We start from the raw sequence: 23,460 nt of genomic DNA, 5'->3' as shown, positions 1-23,460 counted from the left end.
TAACACAACAATTATTCACTGAGCATCCACAAAGAAGCAGGCAGGCAATTAGCTGGGTGACAGAGAGAAGAAAGAGACAGTCTCTGCCTCTGTGAACTCACAGGCTATCACAAATACAGAACAGGAAATAGGTACATTATAATGTAGTGTGGTAGGTGCCATAGTAGAAATATAAAGAGAGGGATGAGAAGAGGGGAAGAAGCACGGTTTCCTGCCATGATTATGATCACTTTATCTGATGCTTGAATCCTTTTCCATAATGCCCCATAGGGAACCTAGAAAGAACCAAACTTCATCAAAATATTTCTACTTATTGCTAACTTCACTTGCTCTGTTTTATTCCTAAATTAAAAGAGACTTTTTGATACCTCATACCCATTAGGATGGCTGATATAAAAAAACCCAGAAAATAACAAGTGTTGGAGAAATTGGAAGGAAGCCTTGTGTGCTGCTGGTGGGAATGTACAATGGTGCAGGCGCTGTGGGAAACAGTGTGGCAGCACCTGAAAAAACTAAAAACAACTACACATGATCCAGCAACTCCCACTTCTAGTTTATGTCTGAATAACTCAAGGAAGGCTTTCAAAAAGATATCTGTACACCCACGTTCACAGCAGCATTATTCATAAAAGCCATAAGGTGGAAGCACCCAAATGTCTATCAGATGAATGAATATGCAAAACATGGTGTATACTGCATACAATGGACTGACTATTCTGCCTTAAAAAAAAAGAAAACTCTGACACGCACTACAATGTGGATGAACCTTGAGAATATTTTGTTAAGTGAAAGAAGCTAGTCGAGGAAAGACAAATACTATATGATTGCACATATATAAAGTATTTAGGGTGGACAGATTAATAAAATAGAAAGTAGAATGGTAGTTTCCAGGGGATGGAGAGAGGGGATTGATGGGAAATTGTTTGGGTAAAAAATTTCAGTTTTGCAAGATAACGTTCTGGAGATTTGTTGAGCAATAATGTGAATATACTTATACTACTGAATTGAACACTTAAAATTGTTAAGATAATAAATTTATGTTATCTGTATTTTACCACATTTTTTAAAATCTTATTTGAGAATATAAGCACATAGAGTTCACATACATTAGCACTCAGTTTTATAACATTTCTGATCCAGGAAGAGGAGACCCTGGTTTCAGTACGTGATGTGAAATGAAGAAGAAGAGAGTCTGTCTGAGTAGAAGCACGCATCACCTTTGAGTTCCGTTGGATGCCACCCAATCATCAAATAGCTTCTGGGCGACAGTGCTGCAGTTCCCCAGGCTGTGGGTGCAAGCGAATTCCAGCAGGGCTGACCGCAGCTCTCGAACAGACGTGCTGCCCTCATCGCTCCAAGTTTGCTTTTCAATTTGGTTTTGCAGCAACTCAAATACCCTGGTCTAGACAGATAAAATGGATAATAATGGAATAATAATTAGGACAACCAGAAAAATCAGGAAAACTAGATCTCTTTCCCAGCATTTACCAAAGGAGAGAAAAGGGAAAGGTGATAAGATATTACTCATTGAATATCAACTGCCCACATACAGCTGGGATGAACCATTCAATACAAAGGTTCTACGAAAAGCTGCTATAGCCAAGAGAGACTTTTAATGACATGACACAGAAAGAATTAATGACTTCTGTGCAGCGGGGGACCTTTCTTCTGTGTGTACTCAGCTAGAAGTTGTTTTCCTGCCCCAAAGCATCATCCTAGAAGAAAGTTGGAACTTCCTGACCTCATGACTTTAGAATCCATAAATCCAAACAGCAGTGAGAGAAAAATAAAGTTCTTCACTCAGGAGTAGGTGTTTAAATGTTTCTAAATCAAATATTAAAGAAATATTTAAAATATCAACTAGTTTGATGCTATAACAAATTAATTAGTGAGGAAATAAAGACTACACGCATTTATAGTCATTTATAGTTATTTCTTCTCCCCCCAGCTTGTTATTTAAACATTCTGAACATACAGAAAAGCTACAAGAATAGAACAATGTACACCCACATGCTAGTTCACTGTTTTTTAATATTCTTACATTTACTTTGTTTCTATATGTGCATATACACATACTTTTTAATGGTTTTAGCTGAACTATATGAAAGTAAGTTACAGATATCATGATATTTCATTATAAATACTTTAACACACAACTCCCAGAAATAAGGACATTCTCTTATATAACCATAATACCTCATTGCGCTTAAAGAAATTAACAGATATTCAGTAATATCATCTACTGTTTAGTCCATTGTTATAGCTACTTCTGAATAAGATGTCATTCTTAAATGTATACTTATGGTATTAAGAAATCAACAAATATCTTATTTCTTTTTCATCTCTCCTCACAACAAAAGTGTAAAAGCTGTTAATAGGATATGGAAGTATTTCCATATTGCCAGCTGTGGAGCATGGGAAGGGGTAAGGACACATTGGATCTAAAAAAAAATATATATCACATAAAAAACGCATTTGTGAATGCCACTAAAAGGAACAAAATTTTTTAAATGAAAATGCTTGTAGGTATGTTTTAGAAAAACTTCATGGTTATAAGGAGAATCGGAATGAAAAAACATTACAGCACAGCCGCCCGCGGGGTTCTCGGCACAGGGGCGTTTCTTCCCACTGGCACTTCTTCCACAGCATCACCCTTAGCAGGTCTCATCTCGAGCAGCCAGGTGCCACAGATGGACACACACGAAAACTCCCAACTCCGGAAAAATCAGTTCAAGTTCTTCACAGAGTATTACATTCTTACAGGGTACCACTGTTGATGCCTAAAACGAATACTGGTCAGAGACTTTTAAACTGTGAAGCCATTTTCTCAGAAGACCTTCTCTGAATAAATCTCATGGATCTGACCATGAGAATGGGAAAAAAATCTGTGCAAGGATGACTCAAAGTTTGTGATGACAGGTCAACTCACTTTTGTTTGTTTGCTTCAAAAGAAATAAAATAGAGAACAGACGCCTTGTGGGACGTGAGAGTAAGCTCATGAGTCGTTGGGAGGATGTCAAGTGGAAAAACAGTGGCCATGCTGATCGACAGTGCAAGGAGCATAAAGCAACGCAGGAGGTCCTATCGCACACACATGACTGCTCTGGTGCACGCTGTCTCCACTGGCCCGACTTCCTTAACGGCATCACAACAGCAAACCATCCCAAATGAGTGAAGCATACAAGAAATTTAAAAGCTACTCATAACTGTCAAACATAAACAAGAGAGGATGAGAGAAAAAAAGGTCACACGCTTGAAATACTATTTTAAAAAGTTCAGTGGAGAAAAGTGGCAATGCTCCTTTAGAATGAACTAAAACATAAAGAGGTCAGTACAAAAAAAGAAAGAAAGAAAGAGAGAAAAGGCCCTTCAAAGTACTTGAACCTGGCAAGAGGAACCTGATGTTTGAAGATGCTAAGGCTTGGGACTACACTGCAATTATAGGGTCAAACTTCACTAGTTATTCCCTGCACACCGAACAGTCAAGAGGAAATCCCAAAATAGTTGATTTTTAATATATTTCAAATGATAATATAATAAAGTATTTTACTTAAAAAATAATTATTAAGAAAATGCCTGCAGATATAAAATATCATTTTATAAGTAATCCAGGTTATATTTTTAATACTAATAAACCATAGCAAGGACATCAAATCACCTTTGCCTTTTACAAATAAAAATTAAATTTATTTTTTTCCATGGGTCTAAATTAATTTTTGAAATTTACACTCACTGAACAATAGAATCTCATCCTCTGATTTCATAAAGTCAAAATGGCAAGTGAGGAGAGGAAATATATAGATGCTAAACACAATTCAAGGAGTTAAACCTTTTGAATCTTTTCCTGCTGTGACATTCAAATAGGGTCACATAAGCTACAAACACTGGATATGCAGCAAAATGCAACGACAAACATAAAGTGATTTTAAAAGCAAAACACGAAAAGAGGCTGGCACTGATGTGTCACACTTGATTTCCTGCTTTACTTCGGAAGCAATGTGCCCAGGGAGTTCTTTCTTGGGTCAACTGAGCTTCTTAAATGTGAAGTGTCAGCTTTTATTGCAGAAGACTTGTCCCACCAACCCCTCATATGTAAAAGAAGGACAGACTTACAAGTCATGAGACAGGAATATGGCTTGGGTCAGATGCTAATACCATACGTGAACAATATAACACAACTCAAATGTGCCTCCAGACCCTTACCCACCACACACCACAGCATCAAAATGTGACACACCGGTGTGTGTTGTGTAGGTACACGCAGCCGATACAACAGGATGACCAATAAATATACACACTGCTCTGGTGACAATGGCAGAAAGCACGAGTGGCGAACACAAGGCCCGAGGGCCAAATCCCGCCCTCCACCTTGTTTTATCCGGCCCAAGCACCTTGTTTCTACCCAGCGGCAGTGCCGAGCTCTTGCTTAACAGTTAAGGAGTAGTTACATTTACACAGTCCTAAAATTACTTTTGGTCCTTTGAAGGCAACCTCAAGGCTGATGTGGCCCCTGGTGAAAATGAGTTTGACACCCTTGGCATAAAAAATTAGACACCAGTCTTAATTACAAATACTATTTGAAGATTAGATCCAAGGACTCAGAAATGTCTACCATTCCAATTTCCAACTATAGTAGGTCAAACATTATATTTTGAGAGTTTCAATGCTACCAAAATGTCCTAAAATTAGAATTTTAAAGAGACAACTTTTCACCCTTGGTGCACTGAAGCTAGGCTGACTTTTAACTAACAATCAAGTGTATGAGGGTCTCCAGCAGTAAAAGGACCTGTGTTCTTCCATCACATACCAAGCCTCCTGTCAGCCTCCATACTTGCCATCTAACCGCCATGCCCCTGGACCTCACCCTGAAGTACGTTCTTAATAAACACATCCCTGCCCAGGCAACTGGAAATCAGCACCTGAAATGAATATGCAGAGTTACTGGTGTGCCATAGTAGGAAAATATTCAAAAGGTTTAACTCCTCAAATTGTGTTTTGCCTCTATATTCCGGGCACAGGGATAGCTTGAGGTATGTTACCGAGTGCTTCCTGACACTGGAACTCAACACAGTGAATAGAGAAAGGTGGAGGTAGAGTGGCTTCTGCCACTGCGAAATTTAAGTAGCCGTGGAGCTTCAGAGGAGACAGATATTCTGCCTCCCTCAGGGCATATTCAGTACCAACACTGTTCCTTATTACTGGAGTGAATGATATATACTAATATTGCCACCTGTACTGGATTGAATAATATCCCCCCACAAATTCATGTCTGACTGGAACCTTATTTGAATATGACCTTATTTGGAAATAGGACTTTTGCAGATGTAAACAAGAAGATGAGGTCATACTGGGTTATGGAGGGTCCAAATCCAATGACTAGTGCCCTTATAAGAAGAAACTTGGACAAAGACACATGGGAAGAATGCCAGGTGACGACGGAGGCAGAGGCTAAAGTAATGCAACTATAAACCAGGGAATGCCAAGGAGTGCTAGCAACCCCCTGAAGCCAAGGGAGACACATGGGGCAGATTTTCCTATAGGAGAAACCAACCCAACCCCAACAACACCTTAATATAAGGCTTCCAGAACTGTAAAAGAATAAAGTTCTGTTATTTTAAGACATCACGTTTGTAATAATTTATTGTGGAGTCCATAGGAAAATAATATGCTACCCCATATTGATTTGATATGGTGCTAATAACCCCCAAAGTACACAAATATGTATATAGTGATGTATACTGGTGTAGGATCAATTAGATATCTATATTGAAAATAAATGAATATTTATGCCTATCTCACACCACATATAAAAAATCAATTTCAGAGGGATCATAAATCTAAATATAAAAGATAAAACAATAGTTTTCAAAGAAAACTGATTTTTATCAAGAGAATATCTTCAGCCAAATGGATTTCAGACCTTAAAACTAAGAATTTAGGCTAATTTAAAAATCATTAAGAGTAAAAAAGCAAGCTGGAGTAGGACAAGATATTTGTAAATATACATAATCAACAAAGGACTCGAATATAGAATATATAAGGAACTGTTACAAATCAATAAAAAAAAGGCCAACACTGAAAGACTTGGGTTCAAAAGAAAACGCCTAATGGTCAATAAACATATCAAAAAGGAATTCATCTTCACTTTAGGGAAGTGCAAATTAAAGCCAAACTTGCAATACTATGATATGCACATTAAAATAGCTAAAAGAAAAAAGGTTTGCTATTAATACTAAGTGCTGGCAAAAAGTAGATCCAGAACAGAACTCGAATTCTCAAACACAGCTAATGGAGTATTAAAGTGATATAACTTTGAAAAACGATTTGGTAGTACAGTATTAATGATGCACATGTAATGACTCAGAAATTCCACTCCCAGACACGTATCTTATAGAAATTCACCAAAGACATATATAAGAATATTTACAGCAACACTATTTATAATGGCTCCAAACTCCAAATAACCCAAATGTCTATCTACAGTAGCTAAACTAAGAAATGGCCAATTTCTTTAATATACTATCAGTAGAAAGTCTACAGTGGATTCTAAGTTTGCCCTAAAGAGACCAATAAGTTATTTGCATACTTCTTGGAAATGTACATCAATACTCTAAGAAACACTGTTGCTAACATTTTAGATATAAAAGAAACCTCATGTAGTAAGTTGATAACTTCATTTCCAAGTAAGTAACTAGAGGTGGGTCTGTGATTTTAAACCTTTAACACATAGTCTATAAGCTTTTCAAGCCTTTTTAATTTAAAAAATTTTTCAGTTTTAAAAAAGAAAAAATGATAGCAAGAAAGAAAAGCCTTTGATTTTTCCAACAAAAAAGTATTATTGTAAAGATGACATTGTTAGAACACGAATTAGCTTAAAATATAGTAACACAGCACAAAGAAAAGGCTTTGAAGTGAAACAAATGTGGGTTTGAATCTCAGCTTTATAATCAACTGGGTAAGTGACTTGGGGAAGTTATTTAGTCTCCTCATATATGTAATGAGAGAAGAAATATCTAGTAAGAATTGTGTGCGCATTAAACAGGGTGATCATCATTAAGCACTAAGGATGGTGTACAGAACATAATGAACACGGACATGTACTTGTTTCTGGTGCTGGTTTTTATTAAGGCTGGGAGTTAAAGCCTTGTGAAAATAGAAGAACGATTAAAACCCATCAATGAGAAGAGACCTCAGAAATCTTCTAACTTAAGCATCTCACTGTGGGTAGGATCGGGGCGGCTCCCGCAGGGTCAGATCAGAAACTTGGGAGGAAGGGTGCTTTTCAGGCACCATATGGCTCTCCCACATCCCCTTCCCCACTGAGAATCATGCTGGTGTTGTGTTAAGACTTTATCACATGGGATGCAGGGTAGGATGCACAGTAAGAGTGGCAGAAAAAAGATGGTTAAAAAAAGCTACATAATCCAACCCCTTCCTTGTACCAGTGTGGACACCAAAACTCTAAAAGGCTTTTCTAATTCCTGGTCTAATACTTCCTTTTCCTGTAAACTGTCTTTTGCTTGGTCTCTGGAAAACCTGACTAGTTTATAAAGCAAACCCTGTTGTCATAATGGGCAGATTCAGAGAATTGGATAACACAAAGGATTCAACGCTCCTCCCAAGCTTTTAATGACTCAGTCGATAGTTTAACACTGAAAGCAGTCTAGAAATAGTTGTTAACTTAGTAAGATCAAGCAACTGCCTTTAATAAAGGTAAAACAATCTCCACTACAAAGCCTCCCTCACTGCCTTGCTGAGAAACAGACCCACAGCCATTGGTATCCATAAGATAGACTATCAGTAAGAACTCCTAAACAATTTTTTAAATACAAACATGGCTGTCATTTTATATTGACCCCTGAAAATATTAACAGGAAGAACTACTTTGCAAAAAGGCCCGTTTAAAGCATTTATTATATAAAAATAAACCAGGATTTAAATAGAAAACTTTTCTTTTTTTTTAAAATTTTATTTATTTATCTTCAGAGGGGAAGGGAAGGAGAGAGGGAGAGAAACATCAATGTTTGGTTGCCTCTCATGGGTCCCATGCTGGGAACTGGCCTGCAACCCAGGCATGTGCCCTGACTGGGAATCGAACTGTGGTTGCTTGGTTCCCAGGCCCGTGCTCAGTCCACTGAGCTACACCAGCCAGGGCTTAACTAGAAAACTTTTCATGTGATAGTAGTATAAATCTATATTTTGATATTCAGATGAGACCACATTATGCTAAGCCTTTATCAGCTCTTCATGGTAAGCAACGACGTTTTAATTCAAAATAAAAATTTCTAGAAAAGTAAAGAAAATGGAATTTAACTGGCTGCTTTTTCAGCCTATTACTGAACGAAATTATGAATGACCATATTAAAAGCAAGTAACAAAGAGAAGCTGGCAAAAGACAGACTCACCACCACTCTCGAGGCCAGATCCAAACATCCCAGTTTTTCAAGGAGGTCATAGATGAGGCCTGTCTGCAACAGGGCTTCAGTGATGGGTGCAGTAGAGGTCTCATTTCCAAGATAACCAATCAAATCAAAAGCCCTCCGAAGAGGCACTTTGCCTAGGCTAAAGGGTAAAAAAACAGAAAAAGTAAACATGCTGAGAAAAGCAGATGAACTCTATGCATGCTGAGAGAGAAATTTAATGGCCAGATGGTGAGTCTTGAAAACCTAAAATTTAAGCTTAGAGTGTCATTCTGTAAAGTTTGACTAAATATTATTACCTTTAATTAAGTTCATGTGTGTGACCCAAGGTTAAAGGTACATTTCAGAAAAAAGATAAACAATTGCTCCATTTTTATTCTATGTCACCTGTGAATGGCTACTGACTCAGGTAAAGTATTACAATATCTTAGGTAATAAAAGATGAAAAGTACTAATTTTCATTATTTTTTAAATTACTTATATTTACCAGGTGAGAACAGGTAGCATAAAAAAATTTGAATCACAAAAAAAATTATTTGTTTATATGGGAATTTGCTTGTCAAACTTGTTAAAGTGAGGTCTGCTGTGAATTTATTGTGAGTATGTTTTAAAAATAACCATTTAATAAAAATCATAACAATGAATTTACTGTGAGTATGTTTTTAAAATAACCATTTTATAGAAATCATAACAATGATGACTGAGATGATAAAAGGTAATTTCATTAAAAAGCGAACCTAGATAGGAAGGTCAAGAATAGTCAGATGGAACACTTCTGAATATTCCTTAGACTATTAGGAATGTGTCTCTAGACTCATTAATAACCTAAATTGGTAATCTTCCTATTCCAAAGATACCTACACACACAAGGTCACTGCCATTCTTGGCTTTGGGATTCGGTAATGCATTGGTGAGGGGGAGGCAAGTGGTACACAATAAGGAGGCTCTAGATATCAGAGATGTTCCTCAAACCAGTGAGTAAGCACTAAGCATCACATTTAAACCAAGTGCTGCTTCAAACGAATTCTCTCAAGGAATAAAACAAAGCCAGAACTATCACTGTATTCAGCAAATATGAGTGTGCTTGTTGGCATCTACATGCTTGAGATAGTATTTAAATAATATCTTGTTATTTAACTGTTCGATGTTTGTAACCTAAATTTCCATATAAATTACCAAGTCCCTGAAGGCATGGAGTATTTCTTACATTTTCCAGTTCCTCCAAAACGAATTATATCTTACAGGGAATACATGCTAGTTGTTTTGAACTATTTTTCTATAATGTTTTTTCTCAGTATTACTTGTTAAAAAACAAACAAAACAAAACCAAGCATACTGTACCCTGCAAGTTGAAAGATGTTGTTGATGAGGTTTGCCCGGTCTTTGTCACTTAGGACATAAGGATTTATTTTCAGTTGTTTGATGAGTGCGTCCCAGTCCTCATCTGCATAGTGTACAATATAATAGCCACTCATGTTTACATTGACTTTGATCCATTGCACTTCTTCTGTAAGATTGATGACATCTAATCCAGACCAAAAATGAGAAAGAGAGAGAAAGAGAGAAGGAAAGGAGGAGAATAGGGCAAGAAAAAAATATTAAACGAATGCTTTGTTTCAAAGTTAATTTGGTATATTTTATATATACACATTTTATTATTCTATTAAGAAACCAAATCTCTGCCTTTAGTGCAGTTATTTTCACATTAACAAAGGTTACTACTCATTCATTTAACAATTATTTATTTAGTGGTAAACAAGGTAGTTATGTCCCTTCTCTCACAGATCTTATAGTCTAATATACAGAATTCATATAGATGCTATTGATGGTATTCTATGGGACCACATAGAAGAAATGCTCATCCTCTAGGGAAACTTAAGAGAGGTTTCCTGGAAAAAATGACAGCTAAGCTGAGACCTCAAAATATGTTAGCCAGGTAGAGAGTATTCAAGACCCAGATAGATAGTACACATAGTGTCTGTCCATGTACTGAACTAGCTGCCAAGTTCAGTGGGTAGAGAGAAGCAGTGAGAAAGGGACAATGCATGTAGCATGGGGCAGGAGGGAATACCAGGTAAGAGAACTATATAAAATGTGTTCCATCTCCACCTTTGTCTCCATGTTAGCAAAGGAAGAACAAATAAAGCCATTTAGAAAAGTTACATAATTCAAAGCTAGCAAAATGTCAGGGAAGGGTTACTGTCTCACTGGGCACAAATAAAAAATAATTGACCCTGGCCGGTGGAGCTCAGTGGATTAAGCACAAGCTGTGAAACAAAGGGTCATAGGTTCGATTCCCAGTCGGGGCATGTGCCTGGGTTGCAGGCCAGATCCCCAGTGGGGAACATGTGAGAGGCAACCATACTTTGATGTTTCTCTACCTCTCTTTCTCCTTCCCTTCCCCTCTCTCTAAAAATAAATCAAGTCTTTAAAAAATAATTGATTTAAAATAATAGAAAAGTGATATGCACTTTTGGGGCCCCTACCAGTACATATATAAATGCTGAGAGAATTGTTAAAAATTTATATGGAATAATTTCAATTAATTTTAAGTTAGTAAGGTACAAAATACATGACTATAAAGACATATTACCACAAAAGCTGACTACAAAATATACATAGTGAATATTAAAAATCTTTAAAATTACTAATCAAGAAATGTCTCTTAAATTTGGTAACAGGCACGAATTTAATATAATTCTTAAGGGTATGCTTCTAAGCATCTTAAGGTTTCCTGTTTTTTAGAATATCTGCTCCATGAACTATCTTTTTCACTGTTGCTCTCTCAGTGCCCAGAACAATGTTACTAGTACTCAAAAGATACTTTTATGTACCCTAAGCTACAAATATTTGGGGTAATAGATGAATTAATGGATGAAATAACTGTATCATGGTAAATGGCTTCAAAGAATCTAAATAAGGCTTATAAATGTATATAATGTAAGTTTTCTTTCCCACTTTAAAAAATACTAATTTTTAAATTATAAAAAAAGAGGAGTAGAAAGATAAGACAAATGATCTAAACTCAGACAATAATAGCACTGTGGGGTATATTTCCTTCCCAGATTGTTCTGATACACGATCTACTGGTAGTTGATGTAATACTCCATACAACAGAGCTACATATGTGCACGCATTTTTATACTGCTTTTCACCTACCAGATTCTACTCCCTGCCATTTTCCCATTGTCTTCATATGCACTGTTCAAATATCTTTTTAAAAAATATATAGTTTTTTTTTAAGAATTTATTTATTTTTAGAATGAGGGGAAGGGAGGGAGGGAGAGGAACAACAATGTGTGGTTGCCTCTTCTGTGCCCCCTGCTGGGGACCTGGCCTGTAACCCAGGCATGTGCCCTCACTGGGAATTGAACCAGTGACCCTTTGGCTTGCAGGCCCACACTCAATCCACTGAGCTACACCAGCCAAGGCTCAACTATCTTTATAATATTCTATTTCAAGATCTACCACAGTTTAATCAATCTGCTATTTGGAAACATTTAAACTGTTCTAAAATTTTCACTATCATAATATTTCTGTGTGAAGGTTTTTGCACATATACTTTAGAAACACATTTAAACCCTTGAATATCTGAAGTCACTGGTTCTCTCAACTTCAAAATCAAGAATTATTAAAACTTACCACATGCTTTAACACTATTTATTTACCCTAATTCTACTGAAAGTACAAAAGATATTAAAAATGAAAAAGATAGTCTGATTATGTCTTAACATAGCATATAAGATAAAGTGTTTTTCATTTAAAAATTCTGTACTAAAGGAGAATGGCGATAGACTCGGAGAGCTAGTGGGGAGGATGAGGGCGTGGAGGGACTGCACAAAAAGGGAAAAGGACTCGGGGACATGGACAGCAGTGTGGTAACTGCTGAGGGGAGAGCGTTATAAGGGGACTAAATGGTAATGACGAAAAATACAGTAAAGGTTAAATTAAAAAATAAAAATTCCGTACTAATTTCTGTTTTATTGCTGATCTAGCAATAGGTGAGAAAAAACACTAATATTAATCTGGTCTGTTTCTGTTTGTGGAGTAGATTGCAGTCCTAGGGAATAACTGTAATGGCAACAGTTACTCCTTAGTTGCTGTGATAGAACAGTGACTCCTCTGCTCTCAGTTGGAGACCTTTTAAATAAACCTATGACTAATGAAACTAACTTTATGATTAGCTAATGCAAAAAGATCAACACTCTCCAGGTCACCAAACACACTTTCCTACAGATCTTCTATCAAGAAAGGACCCTGGGAAGGACCGAGTAGCTCCCAATCTCCCTTTCCCATAAAAGGGGGCAAGAAATGATAAGTATGGCCATTTTCCCACTGGATAGATGCAAGAAAATATTGAAATACATAGTATCTTGGCTGATAAGCAAGCAACTTGCCGTGTCATAAACCTACCCAAGTCCAGATGGTAGAGAACAGAAACACAGCTGGGAATGAACTTGAAATTATTACTGTCATCTCGATGACAGAAATATAAAGCAGTACAGCCAACAGCATGGAGAGGAGAGTGATCATTTAAAGAGTCAACATATTAGTCTCTCTCAGGTCTTCTGAATGGTCCAGAATAGAGATCCTTAAAACCACAGGTATCAGAAAGTAATGGCTTTGCTCACAAGGGACATCACTACATCCTTGCAGTTCAAATGTGGATGAGGCTACCCTCATGTGTTTTTGATTTATTATAATCATTAACAGATTAACAGTTGAGTTTTCACAATCCATTGAGTACTTAAAAAGAGTAAGCAACTCCAATCTTAAATGGCAGAAGCCCAGATGAAGTAATCTAATATTGATTTCATAAAGCCATTTGTCAGTGAGTTATGAAAATCAACTACTGTTTTATAAAGAAACATTAAAGCACAGAAACAAAAATCATGTTTTTACTACAAAGTTAAAAATTTCCTGGGTAGTTTGTTCCAGAGGACTAGCACAAGGCATACAGCTGAACTGCACCCACTGTTGTTCAAAAGCACTCCATCCTGCAACACCCCTTGCGTCCCCTTTATTTTATTAGGGGGAGAAAGGCAAGAGCAGAGAATGGCACATGAAAAATATCTTAATACTACAATTTCCCTCCTTCTTCTTTTTTCCAATTGCCTTTCACTCCAATGACATGTCTTTTAGTTTCAGGGAAATATTTCTGGCACAGTGATATTCTTTCAGAAACATGAATGTTTCAAGTTAAGAGTCAATATAAAAATGTTCTGTAGTTAAAGAGCTTAGGTCTGAGTGCAATGTGGATTGAGACAGACAGAGGGGTGGAGAAAGGAAGAAGAAAAGGGAGAGAGAGACACTTTTTTTGTATAACTTCCTCAATATGTAGCTTGAAAAAAATGGTCTCTTTCAGCCCTTCTTTTACATACTTTTACTTGGTTAAAATTCATGTATGTGAGGAAAAGTTACAGATAGTAACCAAATGTAACTCCTATATTTGATTGAACTAATGGACTAACCCAGCAACCCTAGAACACATGGAAATAAGCTATAATTCAACAAACTACCAAGATAACACCCTGCACTAAAGTTATATGACATAAAATAAGCCTCTGTGGTCACTGCCTCTGCTACATTTCTTATGAGAACCAAAAACTTAAAGAGTGATTCTCACTGGAGCATCAGGAACCAAGAAGAGCCAGCTGTGCCTAGGGTTCATCACTTTTGTGAGGACAAAACATGTTCAGTGTGGATTCTCAAAACTCAGACTGCCAGGAATGAGAAGAGTGGCAGCGGCAAGGGAAGTGACACAGCTGAGGACAGGCACTAACGGTCACTGCTTTCATCACACAGTGGCTCAGTTCCAGTTCCAAGTTAAACCGATTACATCACAGTGCACTGTGCATATTCTCCTTAACTAAGAGTACTCTGAAATGAAAGGGAACAGAAGACACCATTTCGTCAGGCTTTGAATGCTCTTTTCCTGGAACTTTTTACAATGAGATTTGCGACTGAGTCACTTCATTACAGACAATATTTATTTATTCAATAACTGTTCTTGCACCTACTTGGTGCTAAGGTTGTGAAAGTGATTCATATAGCCATGACATCTACCTTCAGCAGAGGACACATCTAATGTGAGGACAGAGCAATGCAAAAGAATACTGAAAGAGTACCCCAAGTAGAGAAGCAGAGAATGTTATTAAAGCACACAAGCAGGGCACCTCACCTGCCGTGGGGTGAGGGAAGGCTTCCTGGGGCGGGCAATGGGTGATCTGAGATCTGAAGAATGAGCAGCAGTAAATCACGGAAGTGGTGGTGGTGGTGGTTGGGGGGGAGTGCGGGGGCGGGGGCAGACCAACAACAGTGTTCTTCCAGGAGAGAAAACGGCATGAACAAAAGCCACCCAGACACCAGAGGAGGAGGGGTGTGTTTGAGTTGCTCAAATTTTGAGCAGTGGAAACAGGGTACCAGGTAAGGGTTTAGAAAAAAAGTTTTCATAGAAAAACATGAGCTAGACTTTGGGCTGTGAGCCTCAATGAGTAAAAAGCTCATGTATAAAATGAGCTAAAAAGTAAATGACTAATAAAAGCAGATATCTTATTATCCAATTACTTCTAATACCACCCAAAACTTATAGACTATCAGGGGGTTTGCAAAAAATCCTCATTGGTTCCTTTCAAACAGGGAGATCAAATTATTTATTGTCCCTTAGGTCAGAGACTATCCTTCCAGGGCCCACTTACAGTGTGCGGTTTTGTTTTCATTAAAGAAGGCGGTACTTCCAGCTATGTTAGTTTCAACAAGCATTATCAACTGTTCTTAGGGTTTTTAAATAATGAGATTGTCCTTGTAACACTCCACTCTAGTTTAAACTGCAGTGCAGTTGGTACGCTCATATGTTTCAACTGGCATCGTAAATTGTTATCACACAACAGAAGCTTAGAAACACATAACTTAGAAATATATATTAAATCAAAAAAGGTAACAGTTGTCATTTTGAGAAGCATTCCTATGAAAAATAACAAAAGAAAACATTTAAGAGCCAGAAATTTTATTAAGGCTTTTTTTTTCATAGAGACATATGGTGAATCAAGTGTTCAATAATAATCGAAGGTTAAATCAATCACTACATGTGTAACTTTTAAAAAATGAGATATAAAAATCACATGTGCACAATGACATCAACGAAGTAAAAAATACTTTGAGATAACTAAGAAATCATTATGAGAGTAGTTGTGACAGGGTGATAAAATTTGCTCTTTTTCTAGATGTTTTCTAGAGTGGCTATATGATATTTAAAGTATTTTAAAATAATAACCAATAATAAATAGTAACCAACAGCAGCTCACCCTTTTACAGGGTTAAGTATTTATCCAGGATACAACATATGCCAGGTCTGGTTCCAGGTGTTTCATGTAAATGAACTATGCTCACCACAACACTGTGAAGTAACTACAGCCACTGTCCCCATTCCACAGCTGAGGGATGAGACTTGGAGAGGACACATAACTCACCTAAAATCATACAACAGAACCAGGCAATCTGGCTCCAGTATTCGCTGCCTTAACCACTAAGCTGCACCGCACTCTGAAAAATGCAGGATTGAACACCATATCCAAACTCAAACAAGAAATTTTCCCTTTCCCGAAATGTAGATATCACCCATGGTTCCTGCAGAACCCAGGAGCATTATGTTCTTTCAGGATGCAAACTAAGAAGATACATAGTGTGATATTCACAGAGGTATTGCACAGATGGTCAGAAACTACATTTCAATTGCTTTTATAGACTCCTTGTAGGTATGCTACATTTTACTATCCCTTCTCCTTGCAATCATAATTTCTTGTTCCATTTTGTTCATTACCAAAAGATGTATACTGTGTCTACAGGACATTTTGTAGTAATTATCTACCTAGGCCATGCATCAACCTTTATTAGGCATAAGAATCATTAAGAGTGCTCGTCAAAATGCCATTGCCCCAGCCCACCCCTAGAAAGCAGTCAGCAGAGCATACTTTAAGAAACTGCTCTACTTCTTACCGTCTAACATAAAGTATTTATCTAGGATACAAAAATACAGCATTTGTTATTTTCTATTAGGACTGCTGGCACTTTCCAATGAAACTTTCCATATCCTATGTCACACGACTGTGAAAGCCAATCTTACGCATGACACACAGATGCAATCTCACGGGAGTCACACCATGTGGAGGGGACTCGCACACCAGCTCACAGGGTGTGCACACTGCAAAGTGTGAACTCCTTTCCGCTGCTTGGTCAGGAGTTTTAAAAATATGTTCTTTCCAATTTCGTAGCAGAAAAGAATTAAGTCAAACCTGATTTCTTGTCCAGAAATGATACCAATTGATATTTTGAATAGTTTCTTCCCTCAGCGACAATGGACAGTGGAATGTGCCACAGATGGCTATAAAAAGAAAATATTGAAAGATTATCACAATGTCCAATATTTCAGTCATAATCATATAATTTGTCATTTTTTTTCTTTTGGGGGGTTTTTTGGGTGGTGGTGGCAGGAAGGTGAAAAATTTCAAGGTATTTCCAGAAAGCGGTCATCCTGTTAGAGGTTTTTTAAGAACCTATGATTACAAAACATTTCAAGGAATTTTAAATTGAGGGTACAAAAGAGGCAGCAGGGAGAGAAAGGCACGCACCTAGCATCTGCGGGCGGGACTTCAGACTTCGTGTTTGAGGAGAACGGTTCCTGTTGTAGCAGGAGCTCCTTTCCTTTCCTCTGGACGGTCACTAAAGGGAAGCCTTTCTTCAGGGTCCAGGTTTTCATCATTTTCTTTACATCTAGTGTTTTGTTTGTGACCTACAAATAAAAGAATAAATTATTTTTGCTTGAACATAAACAGTTATTAGTTTGTATCCCTGCCAAGATCTTTCTCTACCACATTCTATGAAGGCTACACTTAATATAAAAAGAAGCTGGAATGCTGAGTTGGATGTACATTTCTAAGCTAGGTAAATGAGCGATTGCTAAAAGGCAAGAACTAGGTAACAACTAAAAAGAGAGACGCTGTTGAAAACCCAGCAGATATTATCAACCAAGTGTTCATTAAAACCCTTCCTCCTTTCAGGTCACAGTACTAGCACTGAGGGTGTGAATAATAACGTGGAGTCTTGAGTCAGAAGCACTGCGACTTACTCCTGTGAGTCAGCTGAGTCTAGATTTCTCTACTCTCCAGACCCTCTACTTTCATAATGTTACAGTTCCTCTTTTAAAAAACTAACACTGTGGAAATGCCAGCAAACAGCAGCAGCGGTGGCGGCAGCAGAGTGAAATATAAACAGGTCGGCTGCCTTGACTTTAAGTCTCTCTAGAGAACAGTGGTGAACTATTTTGATGGTCCAGAGCCTCTTTCCCAGATAATTACATAAACTTATCTACAAAAATCTAGTGTTAGAGGTTCACAGATCCTCTACTGCCCACTGTCTCTGAAACATCTTGTATTGATGAAGAACTATCTCATTATATGATTCAAATTATTTTTTTATACTACATATGGATCTGAATTGCAAGCAACTAAAATCATCAAGTATTTACAGTGTTTGACAATATCATTGCACTATGGTAGGCCTTACCTTAATCACCATACTCCTAGTCATTTAAAGCAGGAAAGGACAGAGTGAATTTTCCCAAATTCATTGTGATATTAAATCTAACACTTCTTATGGCCAAGATCTATTTACTTCTGGGCAAGGAGTTGGGGAGAAAACAAGCTTGCTCCAAGGCAAGGCACTCTGGGGTCTTTGCGGCAGAACTGAAATGAAGAGGACAGTGCAGGGTTTGATGTGGATGCCGGGAAGCCTGAGGATGGTGTTAGGGACTAGGCTGGGAGAGGAAAACGCTATGATACAAAAGTTGAGGTCAGTGAGGGAGGAATAAATATATTCTACATGTCAGGAGATAATATAACAAGTATAAAGTAAACAGTGTAGCTTTTGATTGAAATACTACTGCATGATAAAAAGAAAAACAATGATTTGGAAGCAACTCTTAGGTAAATAAGGACTAATGCCTCTTCTCAAAGAGAACTCAGAGAATAGGGAAGGAGTGCCTTTTGAGCAAAGGGTTAACAGCTAGAAAATACCAGGTTCAGATAAGGCAAGGAAGCAGAAAGAGTATACAAAAAACACCCAGAGCTAAGTTCTTAAACAGGGTCCATACGACTTTGAAACTGTGTGATGTTTTGCATTATGCAATTTTTCTGGGGAATATGTCCAGAACTTGCATCGATTTTCAGATATGTCTGTGATCTTCTAAGCATTAAGAACTTTATGTAGTAGAACAAAGCAGTGAATATGCTATTCAATAAAGTTATTGGTGAAAATGAAAAAAAAAAAAGAACTTTATCTAGATCAGAGTAAAAAAACTCAAATACTTTGAGGGAGGTTGGGAGGGCTGAGGGTGTTGGCTGGGATGGGAGTAAAAGACAGAAAACTGTACTTGAACAACAATTAAATTAAAAAAAACCCTCAAATACTTATAAGGATATGCAGTTAGTATACATGCACAGTACAGGCTAGGTTCACGCACTGCTGTGAAGCATAACATGTACCTAATTGCACTGCTTATTAGAATATTTGCAGATGTAGCAAAATCCAAACAGCAAGGTGATGGAAGGGCAGTATGCAGCCAAGGGCAGCCAGCTTGTGATGTATCATCTACTCTAGACAAAATGGGTCTAAAAGACAGGAGGATTCATAGGGCAGAGTAAAGAAAAAAATCATAAATGCTGAGTAGAAAAGTTACAAAATCGTAAGAATAAAAAATATCTTTGAAAAAGATGAAAATATACTAATATATACTAATTTGGAAAAGACAACTTTCCTACAAAGTAAGAACAGAGATTAAAGTATAGAATAAAAATGATTACACAAGGCCACACACGATCCTCCAATAATTAAGACTAGTACTTCCATTTCTTGATTTTTAATTCTTTGCTCTACTTATAAATATTTATCCTAAGTTCCATCCCCCTCTTTCTTAAATAACTATCTTTGGTACCACAGCTTATTTATATACTTGAGAAAAACATAAATGGAACTCCTGTCTTCTTGTTTTTAGAGCTAAATAAAATATTCAGGTCACTTACCTCATTAAAACTATCCCACAGATCATCGCTTTGAGTGGACGCATAACTATGATTATGCAGGTAAAGGACAAAAGAACGTTGAAATACATCTTCACTGAGAAAAGTTTTTAGCATCAACAAGAGAGAAGCTCCCTATTCAATAAAAATGAAAGAGAGGGAAATAATAGAATATAATAGATTTATAAAATTGAGAACCTAAAATTCAAAATATAATCCATCTAAGCATATGCTTTCATATATAGAATCTAGTTATAATACACTGTTACTTAATCCCATTAACTAGATATGGACTATGTTCAAATTGTCTTAAAAATTATTTTAAAGGATCTCAAAAGAATGAGTGAAATAGATTCCCATGTACACTACTTTTTACTATGAGACATTTGTGTGGTCTATCAGTTACTTGCTATTTCACTGTTAGTATTAAAAAACTAAGTGATTGTCAATGTATTTTTAATAGAAAAACATGCCAAATTTTATGTGGCATCCCCACTCTTATCCTCACTGTTTAAAGTACTAGTTCAACTCATGCGCACTCTGCTGGGGACAATAAATGAGAAGCGCTCCCAAAAGTCTCTCTGGTAGGGAGTACATTAACTTCTAATTTTAGTATATCATGTTGCTGAAGTAACCAAGATCTCTTCTTCCTGCAGAGTCACTTCCAATGTTTAGAACTGATGGATCTATAGGTGTTGGGAACCACCCTGCCCGGTTGCAGAAGCTGTGATGCCCCATGGCTAAGGCTGAGTGAGAGACCTTGAGACCATAAGCCACTAAGGAGACAAAGCTTATCTCCTTGGTAGGAGCACCGCTTCTGCCCCCTTTACTTCACCCTGCTTGGCCCCATGTGCATGACTGGTTAGCCAATGATGGGTAAGATTCCTCAAGAGAGGAATGACCTAAGACAGGGATGGTCATGAAGGGGCCCTCAGGGAAGGACTTGGCGGGGGACTATGGAGAAAGGGGGTGATGGACCCTCGCCCCTCAGCTTTGACATATCCTGAGTCCTCATTCTGCCTGCAAGAAGTCTCCTAATCTCTTGGCTGCTTTACTTTCCCTGCTCCGCCTAAGCCTGAAACAATGCCGGAAGTGGGTGCGGCCCTGTGCTGAAAAGGGTGGGTTCCCTGGGGTGATCAGGCCTAAGAAAGAAAATATAAAATCCTGTGAAACCTGCTTTGCTAAGAATGCCCTCAATTTAAATGATAAGGGTCCAAGCATGAAATGAGTCTGTTTCGTCAACGTTTTATGGCCCTTTAGTTATTTGACTTGACTCAAAAAATAAGATCTCATAGTTCTTTAAATGTTATCTATTTGATCATTACTGCCTGACAATGATTGATGAGCTTTCCCTATATGTCATGTATTCCTGTGCAAATTAAAGCCAATAAAAGCCTGCCCAGGCAAGATTCAGTGTGCTCTCCCCTTGAGAGAGTGGCCATGCTGTCCCTTTTTCTCCACAGGACTTGGTAGTCCATGTGAATTTGTCTTGTCTCAGCCATAACGCTGCAGACACTGTGGACCGGAGTCTGCATCATATACTAAAATTCAGAATTAGACATGCACCTATTAAGGTCACACTGGATTCACCAATGCTCACATCATCATTCCCAGTCTTAAAACCACCACCTCCTTGGTGAAGCTTTTCCTCATCTGAAATACAAATCATATTTATCTATCTCCAAAAGTAATTTATATCACTTCCTGCATCTGCTACAGATATGTATTTATTTTTTCTTCTAAACTGTATGCTAGTTGAGGGGAAAACTGAAAAATTCAACTCCAATTACTAAATAATGACTAATACACAGTAAGCACTCAAATGGTTTTTAAATGAATTTCAATTCTGATAAAAATTTATCAATGTTAAGTCATTAAAATTACCATACACGCATTAACTGAATTCAGTACCCGTTGCTCTCTATGGTGTTACATGGTAAATTTGAGTACTCATTCTTTGCCAACATTTCTTTTTCTGTCTTGCAACACTGACTTTCCCTTTCTGCTATAACATTCCCATTAAAAATGTGGACTGCATCTCACTTATTTTGTCTATTTTCTTCTCTAATACAGGAATTCAACTTATTAATCAACTAATCTAATACCCACAAGGAAAAGGAGGTAAAGAAGGCATATAACATTCACCCCTCCTTCCCAACACAAATGTGAGTGGCACTGATAATTGTGTTCTTCTGACCTATGGTGATCCCAGTCAGGTTTCTATTCTGTTTTTGATTCACCTCCAAACCTGAAGTCTGTGTTTCTGATCGTGCAATCTAATCTTTAATTCTTTTTTAAAAATTATTTAATTTACTGGGGTGACATTGGTTAATAAAACCTATACTTTTCAAGTATACAACTGACTCTGTAACAAATCATCTGCACACTGCATCATGCACACGCCACACAAATTCAAGTCTCTTTCCTCTTTGTCTTCCTCTCCCTTCCCCCGTCCCCTTTCTCTCTGGCAATCACCATATTGTTGTTTGTGGAAGGCTGGGGAAATAGGGTTTTGTCTGCAGGTTCCTCTTCCCAGATGCAATGCTTTAGGTTGGGAAGCCCAGGCTGAGGATGAGACCCCCACATTCCTCAGGGCGGGGGGTGTGCTTTTGGAATTGAGAGACCCCTCCAGCTTCTCAGCCACCACACGTGGGTGGGTGCGGGGGCCAGCCCTCTCTGCATCTCTGCCCTTCTTACCAGACTCTATGTGGCTTCTTCTGTAAATCCTTGGTTTATAACACTGCTGTTCAGCTGTCCTTCAGCTAGTTATTCAAGTAGACCGTTCTATAATTTAGCTGTAAATCTGGTTTGGTGCCAGAAGGATCTGAGTGTAGCTTCCACCTATTCCACAGCCATTTTGGAATCTCCTAATCTTCAATTATTAAAATACCTATTTGCTTACTTGTTCTGAAAATTCTGACTTTGGAATATACCATGATTCTGAATAACACAGCCAAGGGCTTGCTTAACACCCTCCCTGTACATATACTACCAATAGATCTAAAGAGCAAAACAACTTTAGAAACTATATTTCTCTAAGATCTAACTTAGATCTAAGAGATCTTAGATCTAAGTAACTTAGATCTCTTAGATCTAACTTATATTAACTGCCTGGAATACTAGTCAGAGAACTTAAACCAGAGACAGAGAAAATAAAACAATCCATAAAAAGTTAAGACCAAGATTTAAATAGAAGCAAGCATCTTAAATTTTAACAGGATACCTAAAAATACTTTAAATAATAATAATCTTTAAAATAATCTAAACCATGCAGCTTGTTCACATATAAAATTAATTTAAAAGCTATTCCAGGTACTATTGTGCATAGCAATACCTTAAAATAAGAAAAAAAATTAAACATTTCTTCTATCTGTTGTGAAGACTGAACAGACAACGATATTGGAGGAGATGAATTCAAGGAATCTTTCTTCATGGTTTTAAATCGAGAATCTAAGAAATCTTCATACTAGTAAAAAATTAAACAGATTAGGAAATCATGAGCAGTATCAAAGGCAAAGGCAAGTATAGTAATTATTTATACAAGTTATACTACTGCTTAAGGACATTATTAAAAATAAACAGACTCAATAAACTTCAGAACATAATCTTTTGAAAATACAGGATGAGTGTGACATTTATGTATATTTATTAAATTAAAAAATAAAATAACCTCCAGGCCACATGAAAAAGTGTTTCCTAAACAACATAAGGATGAATTAAGAGATTCTGTTATTACAGCAACCAAATGCCAAATCTTGATATTCAAAATAGTATGAAAAGGTTAGCATATATTTTAAAACTCTGAAATTAAACAAAAATAATAACTGGACCTTAAGCTAATTTATTACACACAGTCCAGCTTTTCTATTAAGAAATGTACATTCCCTTTAACTGAGGTTCATTTGAAATAAAATATCACTGCTAAACGGAAAGAATTCTTTGAGAGCTCGGCAGATGAGCTCCAACAG

At 37.3% G+C, this 23,460-nt stretch overlaps 1 protein-coding gene across 3 annotated transcripts in view; it reads right to left on the bottom strand.

The window, feature by feature from the left end:
- LNPEP (leucyl and cystinyl aminopeptidase) overlaps positions 1-23,460 on the bottom strand; it is a 98,916-nt gene that overhangs the window by 3,841 nt on the left and 71,615 nt on the right. For all 3 annotated transcript variants that reach the window (XM_037153822.2, XM_037153820.2, XM_037153821.2), the window contains exons 8-14: positions 22,827-22,958; positions 19,496-19,627; positions 17,048-17,208; positions 16,712-16,800; positions 9,762-9,945; positions 8,406-8,562; positions 1,218-1,402 (exon numbers count right to left, since the gene is read on the bottom strand). In XM_037153822.2, coding sequence (XP_037009717.2) covers positions 1,218-1,402; positions 8,406-8,562; positions 9,762-9,945; positions 16,712-16,800; positions 17,048-17,208; positions 19,496-19,627; positions 22,827-22,958 — 1,040 coding nt within the window. The remainder of the gene's footprint in view (positions 1-1,217; positions 1,403-8,405; positions 8,563-9,761; positions 9,946-16,711; positions 16,801-17,047; positions 17,209-19,495; positions 19,628-22,826; positions 22,959-23,460) is intronic.

The sequence above is a fragment of the Artibeus jamaicensis genome, unplaced genomic scaffold, assembly GCF_021234435.1.
Source record: "Artibeus jamaicensis isolate MK-2021 breed Jamaican fruit bat unplaced genomic scaffold, CSHL_Jam_final contig_3214, whole genome shotgun sequence".
NCBI lineage: Eukaryota > Metazoa > Chordata > Mammalia > Chiroptera > Phyllostomidae > Artibeus > Artibeus jamaicensis.
This window is presented reverse-complemented; position numbering and strand designations above follow the sequence as displayed.